Source organism: Loxodonta africana, chromosome 24 (assembly GCF_030014295.1).
Source record: "Loxodonta africana isolate mLoxAfr1 chromosome 24, mLoxAfr1.hap2, whole genome shotgun sequence".
In the NCBI taxonomy this organism is placed as follows: domain Eukaryota; kingdom Metazoa; phylum Chordata; class Mammalia; order Proboscidea; family Elephantidae; genus Loxodonta; species Loxodonta africana.
Window position 1 is genome coordinate 24,385,033 of NC_087365.1, and position 20,446 is coordinate 24,405,478.

The 20,446-nt window shown below is 43.5% G+C and overlaps 1 protein-coding gene across 1 annotated transcript in view; it reads right to left on the minus strand.

The window, feature by feature from the left end:
* Positions 1-13,790: 13,790 nt before the first annotated feature.
* The window catches only part of SHLD1 (shieldin complex subunit 1), a 99,469-nt gene continuing 92,813 nt past the window's right edge, over positions 13,791-20,446 (minus strand). The window contains exon 3 of the mRNA XM_023550030.2: positions 13,791-19,291. Coding sequence (XP_023405798.1) covers positions 18,849-19,291 — 443 coding nt within the window. The 3' untranslated portion in view covers positions 13,791-18,848. The remainder of the gene's footprint in view (positions 19,292-20,446) is intronic.

Consider the following 20,446-nt stretch of genomic DNA (forward strand, 5'->3'; position numbering starts at 1 on the left):
ATGTTAATGTCATCTTGTGGCTTCTCAGTCTGGGCTTGGGCTGAGTTTATTACTCATCAAGACAACTCCAGATGTAGGGAAGATCTTTTCATTATTTTCAATTGGATTAAAAAAAAGAAAAAGTCACCTTGGCCCACAACCAGCTCACACATTCAGACTTAACTTTCTTTTATTATTATTTCAGAAAAATTTTATCATTTTGCCTTTCACATTTAAATCCTCGTATACCAGAAAGAAGAAGGAAAAAAAAAAGAAAAAAGCCAAGGGAGGAGCATTTCTCAGGAATTCTTTCAAAGCTGGGTAAAGCAGAGAAACCAACTTTTTCCTTAGGAACCCGGGGTTAGAATATACATGGTATGAGATGGGGCACAGTCACGTTTTTTCCCATCTCTCCACTGAATTAGAAAATACTGTTGGAATCATTATTCCCTATCCTTGACCACAGAGAATGTGACCCAGCTGGACTGGGACAAAGACTCACAAGGACACATTGACTGGGCCCTGAGGTATAAAGACAACAGCTAGGATAATCTTGTAAAGTATCTTTTAGGGAACCTTTCACATAAGCCAATCAAACAGAACACAAAAGACTTTTCACTTTCATCTTTTTCTATCAACATTTAGTAGATAGGAAATTTGTTTGACCAACGAAGACCCTTCTGACTGTCGTTACTGAGACCTGTACCAATGATTGCTAAGAAAGGCAACTTAAAATGTGGGATCACAGTTTCCAGTCGATTTGTGAAAAGGTGAAGCTTTCAATGGTTTTGCCCATTTTGTAATGTTAATATATACTGGTCATTCTGTAACGTTCCTTGGACTCAGACAGACATGGCTGTGGCAGCAGGCTTGTCCATTTTCCCACATTTTCTGTTCTGTGATATTTCCTTGAACTCGGGCAGACATAGTTCTAGCAGCATGGTTGTCCGATTTCCTACTTTTGCCTTTTAAAATATATTACAAATAAAATTTTCTTTTTGCTTTACTGAACTTTACGATGTTTTTTTCCCTACAGCACCATCCAATTGCCCTAGAAATTTTCACTGAAGTAACTATCCTTTCCCACCTGCTCTGCAGTGTCACTTTGGACAAAAAAAATCTAGAATCCATATACACCTGGGTGTGTTTCTGAACTCTCATTCCATGTCTTGTTCTATTTGTTTCTATTTGGAGCAGTACCACACTTTATCACCATAGCCTTGATATCTTGTGGAGAAGGTCTTCTCACCTTGTTTTTCTTCAGGAGAGTACTGGCCATTCTTGTCCCTTTGCATTTCCATACAAATTTTTGAATCTGTTGTCAATTTCCATTTTAAAAAATCTGTTAGGGTTTGAATAGATACTGCATTGAATCTATAGATCAACTGACATCTTTACAACACTGGAAAGACTTAACTTTCTGATTGCTGATTATGTTTTGGATGTAATTTCAAGATAAGGGCTCAGCTGTATTTGGCTGGGCTTTGCTCCAGATTTCAGGTCATGTTTGAGCCCGTAACACACGTTTCTCATCATTCTTAGACCAGTACAAAATATCAGGAAAAAAGCCATAGATAAGACCATTTCTCACGAATTCTTTCAAAGAAGAACGAAGGAGGAAAACAAACATGTCTCTTTTAAGAAATGGGGTTTAGATCGAACTACGGTTTTGTAGTTACCCTGGAGACAGATTATCCATCAGGGCCCAGCCAGAAAAATGAAACCGATACAGGGAATTCAATACAGGAAAGAGGACACAGGCATTAGAAATGCTGAAAGACCAAACAGAAAGGCCAGTCTTAGGAAACCCAGAGATTAGCAACTGCAGGCTGTTGCTACACACCTAGGCCTGGAAGGATAAAGGACATGTAGCACTGTTGGGTCATACGTGCAAATGTTCAGTTTTAGTAGATACCACCAAAGCCTTTTCTGAAGTGGTTGTACTAGGAGCTGAGATTTAAATCTGGCTGTTTGGTTTCACTTTTTCCGTGACATGACATTTACACCTAGTGCACCATGGACAGATGATTCCAGAATGCCTGGGGTAGACGGCTGCTAGAAGTAGAAATAAACCATGTTTCACTTATTTAACATATTTGCTTGGGGCTTGCCCCTAGGGACAGAGACTATTGTTGCTTACAGTGGTAATGCACAAAGAGGCAAAGTAGAAAATACACGCTAGGGGAACACTTTATTCATCTCCATTATTTGCTCAATGGTCTTTTGCTTTAGTATTTATTTCTAGAACTGATAGCAGAGAGACTAGATCAATATGGCAGAATGAGAACATACTCCAGTCTCCCTCAACTCCAGGCCACATAAATAACCAGAGAGATATTGAGATATCACACACACACATACACACACACACTGAAGTAGATGCTGCTGGTTCCCTGCCCATATTCCTTGTCCTTACCTCTTCAAAGCACACTGGCTTGATATTCAACTGCCAAGTCCTGCTTTTTTTTTTTTTTTCTTGCCTGTTGGCTTTCTCTGGCCACCAGAGTCAACTTTGTTGTGCAAATGGCAAGCCAGAAGCTCTGAGGAAGTAAGGCCCCCAGGAGCAGCCCTCAAACAATGACTGACAGCGGTTGGTGTATAAACAGCTCAGATTCCCAGATCCTTTACCCTTTGGTCGCATAACTCTGAGGTGCATATTCTACATAGGCTCCAAGACCTCTTTCAAGTGTTAAAAAGCAAAGATGTCCCTTTGAGGGTTAAGGTGTGCCTAACCCAAGTCACCCAAGGCATGGTATTTTCAATTGCTTCATATGCATGTGAAAGCTGGATAAGGAATAAGGAAGACAGAAGAAGAACTGATGCTCCTGAATTATGGTGTTGGTGAAGAATATTGACTATACCATGGACCGCCAGAAGAATGAACAAATCTGTCTTGGAAGAAATACAGCCAGAATGTTCTTTAGAACTAAGGATGGTGAGACTTCATCTCACATACTTTGGACATGTTATCAGGAGGGCCAGTCCCTGAAGAAAGGCAACATGCTTGGTAGAGGCTCAGCAAAAAAGAGGAAGACGCTCAAGGAGATGGAGTGATATAGTGGCTACAATAATAGGCCCGAACATTAGGATAGCACAGGAACAGGACCAGCCAGTGTTTCGTTCTGTTGTACATAGGGTCACTATGTGTTGGAACCAACTGAATGGCACCTAACAACAACAAGATGTTAAATAGAACTTTTCTTATTATGTCTGACTTTTGCTGAGGACTCAGAGCTAGAGATCATGGGTGCTCAGTGCCCATATGTTCCAAAGAGAGGAACCAGTCACATCTCTACTGAACTTACGAACACAGGGCCAACCTGGCAGAGGCCATCACTCATGCCATCAAAAGAAAACCAGATGTGCACAGTGAATTGACTGGAGAAATGATTTAAGAAGATCTGTAGGGACCCCTGGCTGTTTGATGCTGCTGCATCCTACCTCAGCTGAGTGAGGAGGCCCCAAGAGAACTGCTCATAAAAGTGAGGTTGTCTACAGGAGTGGAGACTGACATCTCATTTCCTGGCTGGATGCTTGTTGAGCAGAGGAAGCCTAGACAGAGAGAGAGAGAGAGAGATGGATAGATAGATAGATAGCTGCTGTGGCATCAACTCCAACTCATGGTGAGCTTATGCACAACAGAATGAAATGTTACTCACTTCTATGTCATTCTCATGATCATCAACATGTTTGAGTCCATCTTTGCAGCTATTGTACCAGTCTATCTCACTGAGGGTCTCCCTTGCCCTCACTGGCCCTCTACTTCACCATACAGGATGTCTTCCTCCAGCAGTTGATTCCTCTTGATGAGGAATCAAGTTGGACAATATTCTGCTATGAGCTACAAGGTTTTCATTGGTTAATTTTTGGAAGTAGCTCTCCAGGACTTTCTTCCTAGTCTGCCTTAGTCTAGAATCTCTGCTGAAATCTGTTCATCATGGGTGACTCTGCTGGTATGTAAAATACCTGTGACATAGCTCCCAGCATCACAGCAACATGCAAACCACCACAGTATGACATACTGACAGATAGGTGGTAGAAGAAATCCATAATGCTCCCATAATGCTCCCAGAGCAGAGTGGGAAAGAGGTCAGAGGGCAATTTAGTTTGTGTGCCCGGGAGTTCAGAGACTTAGCTCAAGAAGGTAGAGGCAGGCGGGAGGCCGGCTGGAACTGCTTGCAATGACATGTTGGGGAGAGAGAACAGTGGCTGGAGTGTCTGCATGTCCAGAGTTTTCCCAGGGCCAAGTGGGCTACGTGGAGTATTATTGGTCTCAAGTCATCTGGAAAGGCCCCTGTCTGATGGAGTGAGGGGACTCCAGTGTTGTACAGATGGTGGCAGCTGAGGGGGCCTTGCAAGAGGTCAGCGAGAGAGAGAGTATCACCCCTATCAGGGATTGATGGAATGTGCAAGTGGCCATGGAGGCTCGGAAGAATCCACAAAGGTTCCCTGTGAAAGGGTAAGCCAGTACCTAAAGGCCTGTCTGATCAGGCATTGAGCAGCCAAGTGGGAACTATTATCTGCTCCCTCCTCCATCTCCTCTGATCCTCTGCCTTGTTCCGGTCTAGAAGGAGCTCATAGGGCAGAAGGGGAAGGAACAAAGAGAATAAAAGGATGGATCAGCGTGGCTCCTGAGCCGAGGTTTAGGCAGTAGCTGAGAGCAGAAGGAACTTTGAATTGGATGAAAAATAGAAGTTTGGGTTTAGATAAGACTGTTGTAATGGTAGGGTTAATGAAAAAAACTATAGTTTCTGCCCAAGATATTGTTTAAGGACAAGGAAAGAACGTGATTAAAGAAAGTTTTGAGAGACGATTGAAGCTGCTTTCTGAGTATACCTTCCAAATTCAGCATGTTGAAATGGCATGTGTGTAATAAAAGGTTGAAAATGTATTTACACATTGTTTACACAGAATGCATCAAAGTAAGAAAAGGTTCTGATTGGACCAGAAATCATAGGAATCTCCAAAAGATAAAAGCAGATGGATCTAAAATGAAGGAGAAAAATCACAGTCCCTCGGATAGGACTAATGCAAAAGATTCAAGGAGCATTGGGGGGTCCTCCAGGCCCAGAAGGAGGAGGAACCTGGCAGGTAACTGTTGAGGAGTTTGGGGGGCAGGGTACCTGGTGGAAAGAGCCAGGTGGTTTGGCTCTTTCCTCCTCCTGCACCTCGGCTAAACAGTGGGTAGCAGAGATGTCAGGCTCTGCACCCTGTTCTTCTGGGGTCTTCTTCACCTCTTAGTAGCAACTTCTCTCCATCTCTGGTGGCCCTTGATGCCCTCAACCTCTTTCTCCTCCCCCCGAAAAGGCTTTCGCTAAATGGCACTTCTCCTGGGAAGTTTTGAAGCTTAAGCTCATTCCAAAATGTGCCTTTCTAATTGCGGGATTTCTAGCCAGAAACCACGGCCATGACCCTGAGGTCACACCATTTGTTTCAGACCAACACGGCTGACATTGAGAATCCAGAAGCAGTCCTGTGCCAGTTGTTTTGAAGCCTCCCTGTCATGCTCTGATTGCGGAATTCCCCTGGCCCTTCTCTCTGTGCTCATCCTAAGGAGTCATGCAGTGCAAATTGGTTCTGCCTTTGTAATTCTCAGAGACCTGGCTGACTTAATAAACCCTCCTTGCTTTACGAGGAGGCATTCTGTTGCTGATGCTGAATTTTTAATTATTTATGGTGAATATTAGAGCACACCAACTCCCAGGCAAGGATCTTCTCAACAAAGATGCATTCTGTAGATGCCAACTCCAGGAAAACTTCATGTAGGTTAATTTCAGTTTTGCATCTATGAATATTTTATTTCCCAGGACCTCATAGTGACCCTCTAGGAGATATTACTTTTGAGCAAATGTACCTTCCGAGAGGTAATTGCACATATTTTTGCTCTGGGTATAGTGTGACACTTCTCATAATTTTATGAAAGGACTGGTCTTCCTCTCCTTCTCCCTTTTCCCTAGCTGCCTTTCCTTTCTTTTACATTCACTCAAAAAGTTCAAAAAGACCACTAAATAATATACTGCCATTTAAACATAGCACCATTTGAAAGTATAAATTACCAATGAATGAGCCAGCCTCAACTCAATCTTTTTAGAAAGCACATTATCCAAATCAGGTATGAAAATAACTATTGGAAGACTTACTGAATTGGATCCTTTCCCCCAGGAGTACCATGGAGGCAGAATTCAGAGCTAGCTTTGGAAAGGAGAAAGAAACTTTGCAGAAGCATGGACCTTGGAGCATGAGATACCCTGAGTTCTGCAGGCTGAACGCAAAGCCTCAGGATCCATCAGACCTGGGTTATATCTTCTGGAACATGAGCCAGTTCCCAGCCAAGAGTGGAAGAGGAAGTAAAGGGGAATGGAAAAGTCCCACCCACTCCATAGCCCAAGAAGAGAGTGAAGAAAGGTCAGAGCAGTGTGAAGAGTGGGAGTTGCCTTTAGGGAAGTAGTTTAGACACTGAAAAGTGAACTTGAATCTCCCAGCCCCTGAATTCATCCATAGAGTCCATGAAACGGATAGACATCATTCTTCAAAAGCTAGACCAATGGTTTCTTTTCATAGTAATTCATGATTTTACCATGTTGTCCTGAAGCACTAGACTTACAATTTGCTACAAATAAAGAATTTTACTGAAGGATAAGAAATATTTCGCGAAATGGGAAACATACATAGACACCCAGGCAGGTCGCTGCACAACGTTCCGAATTGCAGGGAGAACAGTGAGGGTTTTTAACAGGTGAAGTAAGCAAAGGAATGTGCTTTGCTGGCACCCAAGGCAGGGACAAAGGATGGCAAAGGTTACAAGGGGTTGTCAAGTTACAAACTTATTAATCTTTAACCGAACTTTAATCTCTCATCCTGCAGAAGATGTTTGACTAGGACGTTCTTTTTCAACATTTTTAGTAAGTTTATTTGCTATATACTGAGATTTGTTTCACAAAGCATTCTGTCAGGAATAAACTGAGTTCATTCTCTGTGACAGCTACAGTCTATCTCTCCCCTTATCTTAAGGTAACCTTTTTATGCTTTTTTTTACCCTAGTTATAACTATCTTCAAAGCATCAGTAGAAAAGGAGCGGAAGATCTCAGTAAGTGGAAATGAAGTTTGATTAAACTTGGTTATTGGTGTTTGCCTCATCTTTAGTTACAGAGTTATGTTTCATCTCAACATTATCAATTCTATTTCTTAACCTCCTTTTGACCAAAGTATGTTCTCTAAGACCAGGTGCATAAACATTCTTAACAGACACCTCTTAACAAACAATTCCTAGAATCCTAACCCTTGCTTTCTTGGTGTTAATAACAGTTAAACTTTTACAAGAGGCTAAATTTATTTGTCAGAAGAGCAGGAACAAAGGCTCCAAACGAAACTGCAGTTTGATTCAAAATGGAGTTTTTAATTCATGCCTGAAATCACCCATTTCAGTTATGTCAGTGCCTCAGTTTTAGGATTCACATACACAACTGGAATAATCGGAATTTTGCTTTGACAGTGGGGATGTGGATGAAGAAAGAAAACAGGGAAAGGATATGACGCAGGGTGTAACACATACAGGTTCCTACCCTCCGATCAAGATGTAACCCAAATAGTGGCATTCTTGGATGCTGCTACTTCCTGCTTTGAGGGAGAAGGACATATGTTGGATCATGCCAGGCTCAAAGCAGGTACTGAAATGCCAAGTCAGTCAATGGCTCTAATCTGCTCCTTTCCATACCCTTGTTTCCATTTCTCCTGGTCCCTCCAGTTGAAAGGGAATGTGTCAAATCTCTACCATCTTAGTGTCTATTTCTTTAACCCACTAACTCTGGTCAATTGAGGCTAACTGGTTGTAAGCAACAGAAAGTAATTTGGATAACTTAAGCAAAAGAGAATTTCTGGAATGATACGTGAATCTCACAGAATCGGTGGGAAATTCAGTGAGCCAGGCCTCAGAACAGGTAGACACCAAGACAACTTTGGGGGGCAAGGAGGAAGTAACTCAGGGACCATTCTCTGGCTCCTTGTCATTCTGCTCTACCTGAGCATCCAAATGTCCCCACTTAAGTCATCTTCCTGTCCCTCGAGCACCTGAGTAGCATCCCATGGGGATCAGATCCAAATGTGAAGAGATAATTTGCAGAAAGGATATGAGGTGCTATTACAAAGCGCTCATGAATGCTGAAGGATCCAAAGCAGTATTACCCCCACAGCACTTTCAGACCAACTTGTTTCCGAAGACACTCAAGGGGAGGAAGTCTGTGCTGGAATTTCAGACACAGTGCTAATGTTCCTCAGGGCGACCCGTCAGTTAAGAGTCTTCTCAGGGTCCCTGAGCTCAGAACCTGTGGGGTTGTGGTTCACTTGGGGGACCAATTCTGCTCCACCTGGAAATAATTTAACTCTCGTGATAACATCCTGGGAGTGGGAAAGCCTGCAGAGGTGAACATTTTGGTGAACACTGCAGAGTGGGTGGTGGCTGGAGGCAGGAGGTCTTCCAGAACTTCTAGGAGGAGAGTCTGTGTCTTGTTTATCTCTGTCTCTTGACAGTGTCTTGCCCAGCATCAGTAATGATTTGCTGGATCAGATGGTCTCCATCTCTGTTGGGTTGGGAGGTTTCATCTCAGGGTGTCACTTTATGGTCTCTGTAGTTCTTGTCTGCCCACAATTAAATTGCTTTACCCTGTACCTGGAGGCTCAGCCCTGCCTAAGTCTCAGGACCTCCCCAGGGCTCTGTTAGGAAGGATGTACAGAGCTCCAACCCAATAACCCCAGTGTTAGCATCAGGTCACATTTGTAGGTGGTTGGTCCAATCTGGAGTTTGAGTTCCTGTAACTAGTTTTGTTTCTGATTCATCTCTGACCGGTCCCCAGCCACCTCTACTATCCAACATTATATGATGTATGGTTAGAGTTTGAGATCAAGATGAAATCCCATTTAGGCCACTTACCAGCTGTATGATTGTGGGAAAGTTATTTAACTCTTATCAAAAGAAATCCCCAAAAGATAGAAGCAGATGGGTTCAAAATGAAGGAAAAAAAATTATAGCTCTAGGATAGGATTAATGCAAAAGACGGAAGGAATTTTAAAGGGGGTCCTCAAAGCCAGAAGCAATAGGACACCCGGGGTACCTGTTTATATCTATTTCTAGTTTGTTGGGTGTTTTGATCGTGATGGGGTGTTGAATTTTGTCGAATGCTCTTTCTGAGTCTGTTGAGATAATCACATGGTTTTTGTCCTTTATTCTGTCGTTCTGGTGTATTTTTATATGTTGAACCAGTCTTGCATTCCTGAGATAAATCCCACTTGGTAACGGCGTATATTATTTTTTTAATGTTACCGGATTCAGTTTGTTAGTACATCCACTCCTCACTTATCAACATGGTTAAGTTCCAAAGACCAGGTCTTTATGCAAAAATTGGCATTATGTGAAAATGGAGGACTTTTTCCCTGTTTTCAGACCATCCATTTGTCTGATTTATTTATTTTTTTAGTTAGAAAATATGATCATAGAAGTAAAAACAGCTACGCTTTAATGATGTGCTCATCTCTGTGACAAGTCCAGTTATGGATTATTCCTCTGCAGAAAGAAGGCTCGGAGGAGACAAAACTGGATAACTGTTTTGTGACTGAAGGGCCCACGGCTTAACCACTGCACCTTCTTCCTGGATGGGTCAGAGCTCCCCTTGCAGAGCCACCTCCAGAGCTCTGCCTCCACCCCTGTAAGCCTTGTGTTCAAGATCCCAGAGCCTGTTCTGCCCTCCAGGCCTGAGTCACCGAGGCTCGGGGGGCTTCCTGCTAGGATGCCGGGAGCCTGGCTGTGCACCTGACCCCACCAAGGTGCAGGCTTCGGGCCCATTTTGGTTCACTTTGGGATGTTATTTCTTCCAAACACCCTCTACAATGCCTTTCTTTCCTCCCCTCCCACCCACAGCAATTTTGAGCTGCAGGGCCTCAGGCCACAGAGGAGCCGGGAATTCAGAACAGGTGCCAGTTGGCTTGGTGCGGCCTGCAAGTCTGGCCACGGAAGAGGCCGGCCCTGCAGGGCAGCTGGTTGTGGTGCTCTTGTCCATCAAGAGGGAGCAGAGGGTGTAGGGCAGTGTGGCCCAGCTTCCCCGAGGTCCCCTGGAGAGCCTCCTTGAGTAGTAGATTCCTTTACTGTTGTTGTAAATGTGAGATGTCGGATAATGAGACAGGTGATAAGTGAGGAGTTGGTGTATATTGTTGAAGTTTTTTTTTTTTTTTTGGTCTACATTCATAAAGAATATTGGTATGAGATGTCTTTGGTTTTGATAACAGACTAATATTAGCTTCTTGAGTTGGGAAGTTTTCCCTCTTAGTTTTTGGAAGATTTTGTGAAGGATTTGTGTTCACTGGTCCTAAAATTTTTGGTAGAATTCATCAGTGAAGCTATCTGGGTCTGGAACTTTCATGTGGAAAGTTTTAAAATTACTAATTCAATCTCTTTTTACAGATCCATTCAGATTTTGTATTTCTTTTTGAGTCTATTTTGGTACTTGGTGTCTTTCTAAGACTGTGCCCATTTCATCTCCATTATCTGATTGGTTGGCACACACTTTTTCATAGTACCTCCTTATAATAACCTTTCTTGACCTATCAGTAGTTTATGACACAAGCGTTCACTCCCACTATCTTAAAACACCCTTTTCACTTGCCTTCCTGGACCCCTCACTTGCCTGTGTTTCCGGCTTCTCTATTTCAGGTGATTTTGCTGTTTCCTCATCTCCCCAACTTCTAAATATTGGAGTGTCCCAGGCCTCAGTCTTTAGACCTTTTCTCTCTGCTCTCGCTCCTTGGTGCTTCTACCCAATCTCATGGCTTTAAATACCATCATTACGATGCAAGCTTCAAAAATTTATATTTCCATCACCAACCTCTCCTCTGAATTCTGGACTCAAATATCCAACTATGTACTTGACATGTCCACTGAGATGTCTAATAGCCATCTTAAACTTTACTTGTCTAAAATTAAACCCCTGACCTTCCCCATCCAATGTGCTGTTCTCTGAGCCTTCTTTAACCTGGTAAATGGTGCCCATATCCTTTTAGGTATTCAGTCACAAATCTTTGAGTCATTCTTGACTCCTCTCTTCTCTCACTCCCAGTAGGTAATCTTTTAGAAAATCTTATAGACTTAACTTTTTAAATATGTCCAAAATCCAACTGCCGATTTCTGCTTCCACTACACCACTGCCACAATTCACCATCAGCCTTCATCTAGATAAATGAATGGTCTCCTCATGGGTTTCTCTGCTTCTGCTTTTGTTCTTTTTGTATTTCCTTACCCCCTAACATCTCCTCCCACTCTCCCTCTCAGGGACTCTGATCCAGCCATACAGGCCTCTGGTCTGTTCCTAAAACATCCCAGGCACCCTTCTGCCTCAGGTCCTTTGCACTTACTGTGCCCTCAAACTGGGTCAGACATCTATATGTGTCTTAGTTATCTAGTGCTGCTATAACAGAAATACCACAAGTGGATGGCGTTAACAAAATTTACTCTCTCACAATCTAGGAGGCTGGAAGTCCAAATTCAGGGTGCCAGCTCCAGGGGAAGTCTTTCTTTCTGTGTCACCTCTGGGGGAAGGTCCTTGCTATCCATCTTTCTGGTTGAGGAGCTTCTCAGCGCAGGGACCCCAGGTCCAAAGGATGTGCTGTTCTCCTGGCTTTTGTTTCTTGGTGGTATAAGGCCCCCACCCCCACCCCATCTCTCTGCTCACTCCTTATATATCTCAGAAGAGATTGGTTTAAGACACAACCTAATCTTATAGATTGAGTCCTACCTCACTAACATAAAAAAATAACTGCTACTAATTCTATCTCATTAACATCATAGAGACAGGATTTACAACACATAGGAAAATCACATCAGATGACAAAATGGTGGACAATCACACAATACTGGGAATCATGGCCTAGCCAAGTTGACAGATATTTTAGGGGAACACAATTCAATCCATGACAACATGGTTCACCCTTCCCCTCCCTCAGGGCTTTGCTTCAATGGCACCTTCTCAGTGAGGCCTGCCCAGACCTCACTCCCTACCCCATTGTCAGCATTCCCTATACTTTCTCTGGCTTTAATGTCCGCCAAAGCACTTATTACCATCAGTAAAACACCACATATGCTTTACTTATTTGTTTATTGTCTATCTCTACCACTAGAATGCAAACTCCGGGAAGGCAGGGGTTTTTGCCCATTTTATTCTGTACTCTATCCCCAGCACCCTATTTGGCTCATTGTAGCTACTCAATGCATATTGTGGAATGAATGACTGATGCACAACCAGATATGGAACGATCATTAGAGAGGGCATCTGCCCAACAGAAGGGTGGCTGATCTACACTTGGGGCCATTCAAACTATGACATCGTACGATCTGGGGAAAGGTATACTGAGTACCTACTGTGAACATGGAATTGTGGAAGACAGAACAAGATACGTAGCCTGGCTTCTTCTCTCAATTTGACTACTGAGCACCTACTGAGGCTCTGACATTGTGTGGGCTGTTGGAATTTCAGGACAATTAGGACACACAGCAACTGCCCTCAAAGAGCCTATCAGGGATCTGGGGGCTCAAATAAACAATTATAATACAGGACGCTGAATGTCTCCTTGGAGGAAAATACAAAGTGGGGCACAGGCGTGAGTTGTGCGCTGGAAGTGGTACATGACGGATTGGAATTAAACAAAAACGTTCTCCACCACTGATAGCTTGAGAAGCACTGCTTTAGAGAACACACAGAAAGGGGGAATCGATGAAAAAAAAAGTCAGAAAGCTGATAGCTGTTGAAGCCATGTGATGGGCACGTGGACTTCATAGTACAATTCTCTCTACTTTTGTGAATGTTTGAAAGTCTCTGTCATTTAGTATGTTAAAAAGTTTTTTAAAAATCAGCCTTAAATAGACATTTTAAATATATTTGAAAAGCATTTAGTTATATACCTAAACATACAGTTATATAACTGTGTGTATTATAAATGTGTTTCAAAGAAAATAACAAAAATGACACACATACAATACAGGAGAGGTCAGCACAACTGGACTAAACCAAAAGCAAAGAAATTTCCTGAATAAACTGAACCCTTCAAAGGCCAGCGTAGCAGGAGCAGGGGTTTGGGGACCATGGTTTCAGGGGACATCTAGGTCAACTGGCATAATAAAATCTATTAAGAAAACATTCTGCACCCCACTTTGGACAGTGGCATCAGGGGTCTTAAATGCTAGCAAGCAGCCATCTAAGATGCATCAGTTGGTCTCAACCCACCTGGAGGAAAGAAGAATGAAGAACACCAAAGACACAAGGTAATTCTGAGCCTAAGAGACAGAAAGGGCCACACAAACCAGAGACTACATCAGCCTGAGACCAGAAGAACTAGATGGTGCCCGGCTACAACCAAGGACTGCCTGACAGGGAATACAACAGAGAACCACTGAGGGAGCAGGAGAGCAGTGGGATGTTGACCTCAGCTTCTCATAAAAAGACCACACTTAATGGTCAGACTGAGACTAGAAGGACTGGACTATGGGATAGAAAATGATACTGGTGAGGAGTGAGCTTCTTAGATCAAGTAGACACGTGAGACTATGTGGGCGTCTCCTGTCTGGAGGGGAGATGAGAGGGCAGAGGGGGACAGAAGCTGACCAAATGGACACAAACACAGAGAGTGGAGAGGAGTGTGCTGTCTCATTAGGGGGGAGAGCAACTAGGGGTACACAGCAAGGAGTATATATATTCTTGTATGAGAGACTGACTTGATTTGTAAACTTTCACTTAAAACACAATAAATAATTAAAAAAAATGATACACATGACTCATCATTCACAGAGGGACTATATTTGATGGTTCAAGTAAAACTGCCTTATGTTACGAGTCTTAGAAAAACAAACAGAAAGTAATTGCTTGATCATGTGCTTGGTGAGCTTTGATTATATAATAAACTCTGATTATATAATAAACCCCTTGAGGCCAAGAATCCTGTAAGATACCACATCTGCGTCTCCATAGCATTCAACCTAGGGTATTGCAGAGTAAATGCTGCTTGATAAACATTGGTTGATAAGCTAAACACAGGAAATGAATTGTTCTGAACACCAATTTAATGTTCCATGCAATAACTCCATGCCGCTCAATCAATTTGAAAATCAGTTTCCTGAATCCATCTGCCCTCTTGGAGATTTGTCACAGAATGTTTGAGCCTAAGGGGTACATGGAGCTTTGCTAATGTTCTCATTTTGCAGATGAGGAAATGAGGTCCAGAGGAGTTACATGAGCCACCCAGGACATTCCACTTGTTAATGGCAGTGTTGTTGCCTCTGATGCCTGCAGTTGGGCTCTTTCTTCTTCTATGATGTCTCTCAGAAGGTAAAATGCACCCTACTGCCCCTTGCTGTAGCTTTTAAATGATATGGTTTCATTTGTAGGCAAGAGAAAGTTGTCAAGCTGGCTTCACCAGGAGACTGAACAGGAGGCGGGAACACAGAGCAAATTCATGCCATGGTGAGTATTACCCAGCACTGGCCCAAGCCAGCCTGGGTAAGAACAGCGCTCTGGCCTTTGGGAAATTCTGGTCTATTTGCAGAAGATGTACACGTGCGAATAGCTAAAAGCTGGCCCTGTGGTGCAGGATTAATAGCATAAATGAACAGTTCAGGAGAGCCATGGTGGCTGAGGAAGGGATGGAATGTGTTCCGCACAGCTTGAGCATAAAGTCCAAGGGATGAGGAGGGGGCAGAGCACCTGAGTTAGATCAGCGTGCACCTGGCTTTGTGCTTCATCCTTTTGGTCTTAAGGGGAACTTGGGAGGTTTCTGTGGGGGATGGGATGGGATTCAGTGATTTAAGAAGATCAATATAGTTAACAACAGTTTGTGGAAAGGCTGGAAGAAGGAGAATCTGAAGCAGGGAGAACAGATAGTTGTGTTTTTAAGGTAAATAGATAATTTAACAAACACAATGTGCCGGGTGCTACTCTCAACTCTATACAAATCTGAACTCATTTGAGTCTCCTGAGTTACGTAGTATTATCATCCCCTTTTTGCAGATGGGGAAACTGAGGCACAGTAACATGCCCAAGGACTCTGGTAGTCAGTATTCATGCCCAGGCAGCCTGGCTTCTGGAACTCAGCTCTTAGCCACCACTCCATGCTATAGTGGGATGTTTAGAAGTGAAAGTCACAATGAGTCCATACATTTTCAAGTCTAAGTGGCTTAAAAAATGTCAACGCCTTGATGGATTAAAAAAAACACGCCGTTAAGTGAATTCCAATTCGTGGTGACTCCATGAGCTCTATAGGGCTCTCTTTTCGGAAGACATCTATACAACAGTAGACTGCCAGGCCTGTGCAGGTTTGAACCACTAACCTCTTGGTTAGCAGCTGAGCGCAAACCTTTTGTACCACCCGGGGACCACATGATGGATTGTTGTTGTTAGGTGCTGTCAGTCCATTTAGACTCAGAGAGACCCTAAGTCCAACAGAATGAAACACCGCCCAGTGCTGCACCTTCTTCCCAATCGCTGCAATGCTTGAGTCACTTGCGTCGATCCATCTCATTGAGGGTCTTGCTCTCTTTCATTGACCCTGTACTTTACCAAGCACGATGCCCTTCTCCAGGGACTGATCCCTTCCAATAGCATGTCATGATGAGTTAGAGACGCCAAATGAGAATGTTAGCCTGTCAGAAAGAAGTTTTTTAACACATTTGTTTATGGTGACAAGGAAATATCCAAGCAGAATGTTCCATGGGAAATTAGAGGTACAGGACAGGAGTTTAGTACGGAATTGCAAGTTGGCATGTAAGTGATCACGGAAGTTCTGAGAGGGGCTCACTTCTTTAAAGAACGGCACACATGAACTTGAAGCCTATGAAACTGCGGAAGTGTGGCCATTTTGACCAACAAACACGGAGATTTCATTTGGATTAACCAGGGCTCAAGATTGTGTCTCAGGGAAAGGCCCGAGGTTGAGGTCAGGAAGGAAAGGAGCTGCCGGGGGAGCCTGGGGGTGGGGGGTCAAACAACGGAGGGTGGCTGGACGGATGGACAATGTCTGTTTCTCATCCGGGTCCTATTTGTGCAGGTGGGTCCCGCCTGTGAAAATCATTGAGATGTCCACTTACAATAATATGTGCACCTTTCTGAGTGATGATTATATTTCAATAAAAAGTGTAACAAGTATTGCTGTATTATTTTATGGCAATGAGATCTATTACATGTGCCCTTGCACTGGCCATGCAAAGAAACTGATTAATGAAACGAATAATCATTACACAATTTAAAAAACTGGTAGCAGTTTTCTAGGGTTCTGATATTCTTGCATCAATCCATCCTCACAAAGAGCCTGGAAGATCTGCGAAGGGCCACAGATAATATCAGAGAGAGGCCAGTCATAACGCTCATTAAGACGATAAGATGTTGATGAATCTATCTGTAGGGCAGAATTAGACAATAATGCCATAGGCCAGAGCCTCAATAGCCTTATCTCTTAGTTTTTATTAAAGGTTCCCAGGGATAAATGGAAAATGCCATCCTAACCTCATGAAGACCAAATTAAGGAGCAAGATTGCAGGGAATCAAATATGTTGTACCCACCTGTCACAAACACTTACTCAGATACAAGTAAACACACACCATGCTCTCTTACCCTAAGGTGATTCGGGTTTTCAGACGTCTAAATTCTCTGCTTTCAGACTCTACCTCTTGCTGAACACCGTCAGCGCTAACGGTGATGAAGGTTACACAAGTCCCGAAACTAAAATCTCCCTGGGAAGCAGACGCTACTGCTCCCCCACACGGAGGCCTGAATAGCTTGTCTCAACTGTCCTTTAAAATCAGCACAAAATAGTCCGGTCTCTTTTGTTGGTAATCATGGCAACAAATCTCAAATATTTCAGTGACTGAATAATACTAAAAACAACAGCATTCTTCAACGGCGTCTATTCATTTGCTTCACATTTAAAAAGAACGAAACCGGTGAACTTAAAATGTAACATGTAAGTCCAACTGGTTTCACAATTATTTGGGGGCTGGTTGACTAGGAGATCCCCATGGAGAAAGATGCAGACAGCTGATTGTCAGAAAGAAAATCTGGGGTCTTATTTTCTCAAGTATCTCTCAAGGATGTATTCGTATCTGATTTCCTACTCTTCCAATCTCTTTCCACTGGTGCCCGTGAACTTCATTTTGGAACACTACTCTCACCTCTGATCTTCCCAGGACAGGAAGCCTTATGTATGTAATTCCTGACCTTTAAAAGGCTCCTCTTTTTATCCAAGAGTCCTCAAGAGGCCTGCCTGAGAGGGCGCACTTGATTTTAATGTATACTTTTAGGCTGACCCATTTTGTATAATCAGCTTTCTGGAAAGCTCTTGGGGTCTTATGCCAATTAAATTCCACCTAAAGTTTCTCAAAATTTATATGCAGTGTTGCCAGCTTCTTTTTTTTGCTGTCCCCCCAAACCAGTGACATAACCCTTTCTGAAGAAGTGTCAAGGTAGGGATTAGTCTGAAGCTTCCAATTACTGTTCCAGAGGGCTTAGTGCCAGGTGACGTAATTCTACCAACTGAGGCTCAAACAGGTTCAGGATGTGACCTGCTGAGCAGAGCATCTGTTAGCGCACAAAACTGAACTGGCTATTTAAAGCCACTCAGTGGTGATGCAGAGCTGAGGCCCCGAGGGCAGGGCCAGGGTGGCTGGGAGCATCTGCCTTGGGCAATGTTTTCAGATGGAGCCCAGGGTGCCTGAAGCCAGGATGGGACAGGGTGAGGGGCCAACCATTAAAGAGTGACAGAGGGTGCTGGCAGCAGGCAGGCAGAGGCACACATAACGAGAGGAAGGAGAACACCACTTGAACAAAGGACATTTTCTTTTCAACCAGAAATCAAGAAGGCTGCATCGCGTCAGCCTAGCATACCATAACTGTGCTTACACATACTTGGGGGGTGGCACCCATTTGTTTTCTTCTCACCTTTCACATTTGCAGTCTGATGGAAACAAAAAGAGACTGCTGTTTTTTTATTTGTGAGTTTTAGCTGTTATTTTAAATGTCTAAATGTTCCTTCCACACCTAGTTAGTATTATAAAACAGAGAATTCCAGCTCTGGAGGGGAGGCCAGGGTATGATTCAGATGTGATGTACTTTTTGGAACTATATTTAGATCTTTATATTATTTTGGGACATACCTTCTCAGTCACATGGCCTCAGTTTTACTTGGTATAATCCTTCACAACAGACTCAGCATTGAACTTTACATGCTTCTAAAAACTCATTCAATGGAAGCTTGTTCTCTTAGGGCAGACCCTGAATCAAGGACTGAGGTAAAAAAACATGCTTCTAAAAACTCATTCAATGGAAGCTTGTTCTCTTAGGGCAGATCCTGAATCAAGGACTGAGGTACACGAGATTTATGAAGGAAGGGCTCCCAGGAGACACCAGTAAGTGAGTGGGAGAAGGATGGGGAAGGGAAGAAGTCAAGCAAGGGCATGATTTCAGGTGAAGTCCCAGCTTCAGCCTGATTCCTGAGGGAAACCCTGGAGTGTAGATTACTCCTCAGAGTATGTCCTTTCTTGAAGCAAGGAGCTAAGCTTTTGGACTTCCAAACCCGTCAATCACTGGCCTTAGGCCCAGGGGAGGGGAAGGGTGGGTAGGGGTGGCCATGGGGATACAAAGCTCCCAAACACCACTGGTTCTGCATATGGCCTGCACTGGTTCCAGGGCCAGGTTACAGTGCCAGCCTTGAACTGCAAGGCACTCGGAAGCTGGGGGACAGGCACATGGAGCTGGGAAAAGAGACCCTCGGGGATCTGGTGGTACAATAACAGCTACCCCTCTAACATGGCCTGCTCCTGCCACCGGGCACCCAGAGCTCCCCCAGTTAGGGGTCTTCCATCACATTCTGCTGCAAGAGGAAATGAATAACATCTTTGGAAAGTCCCGGGGTCGGCTTTTCATCATCCAGAGACATACTTCCTTCCTCCAGTGGATAGAAGGAGATGTCCCTGGAATGCCTCTGTAAGACAGAGCAGCCATCCCGGTTGAGGGTGACCTGGGCCATTTGAAAACTGCGGAGGGCATACTTTTGGCTCTCCTGGCCCTTCAGTTCAGCAATTTTCTGAGACAGGCACTGGGAGACAGATGTGGAGAGTGGGTCTCGAGAGGCTGGCTGTGAATCGCCAAATGTTTCATAGAATCTATCCAGGGATTTCCGAAGTCCGTCGTCCTCCTCCTGGGCTTCTGGTTGGCTTTTCACAGAAGGGTCAAGCCAGAAGTTCTCAGAGGTCCCAGAATCATTTTGTTCAGTATTCTGGTCACTGGTATCTGTAAGACAAAACACAGTCCAAGACTGGATCACACGACCTAGAACATCAGAAAGCGAGCCAAGGGTAGATGATGCCTCACATCAACCCATTTGCCGCTCCTGGGTAACCTACGGTGGGCCTCATCCCGTAAGGTCACTGAACTGCATAGCAACTGACTTCATAATGTGCCTGCCCATCCTGGGGTCATGTCTCTTGCTTGCTCACAAAAACAATGTAAGTAAGAGGCATGTAAGTAAGACATGCATCAAGGGATCTTTTTTAAATTTAATTTTATTGTGGTGACAATATGAGAATATACATAAGAAAACATATGCCATCTCAACAATTTCTACACATATAATTCAGTGACATTGATCACACCCTTCAAGTTGTGCAACCATTCTTGCTACCCTTTTCCCAATCATTCTACCACCATTAACATAAACTCAGTGCGCCCTGAGCAAAAACTACCTCTTCCCCCCCCCCCACTCCTTCCTTGCTTCTTTCATATAAGCGAGATCATACGGTATTTGCCCTTCTGCAACGGACTTATTTCACTCAGCATGGTATTTTCTTTTTTATAAGTTTATTTTGTTGTTGAGAATATACGAAAAACCATACACCAACTCAACAGTTTCTACGTGTACAATTCAGTGACATTGATTACATTCTTCAAGTCAGTGCAACCATTCTCACCCTCCTTTTGTAAGTGATTCCTCCCTCATTAATATAAACTTGCTGCTCCCTTATCTTTCAAGTTGCTGCTGTCAATTTCATTCCTTAGAAAGTTCTTAAAAGAGCATAATGCTCAAGGCAGACATTTTTTACTAGTTAAGCTAAACTATTATTTGGTTTCAAGGAGACTTCAGGGGATATTTTTGGTTTAAGGTTTCAAAGACAATCTCAGGGTATCTGTTTGTGTTCTTGCTTTCCCTTCTTCTGGGTATATACCTAGGACTGGGATTGCTAGGCCATATGGTAGTTCTATGTTTAACTTTTGGAGGAACCATCAAACTGATTTCCACGGTAGCTGCACCATTTTACATTCCCAGGGGCAATAGATGAGCGTTCCAGTCTCTTCACAACTTCATCAACACCTATTGTTTCCTTTTTTTTGGTCATTGCCATTCTAATGGGGCTGAGGTGGTATGTTGCTATGGCAATGGGTTTTTAA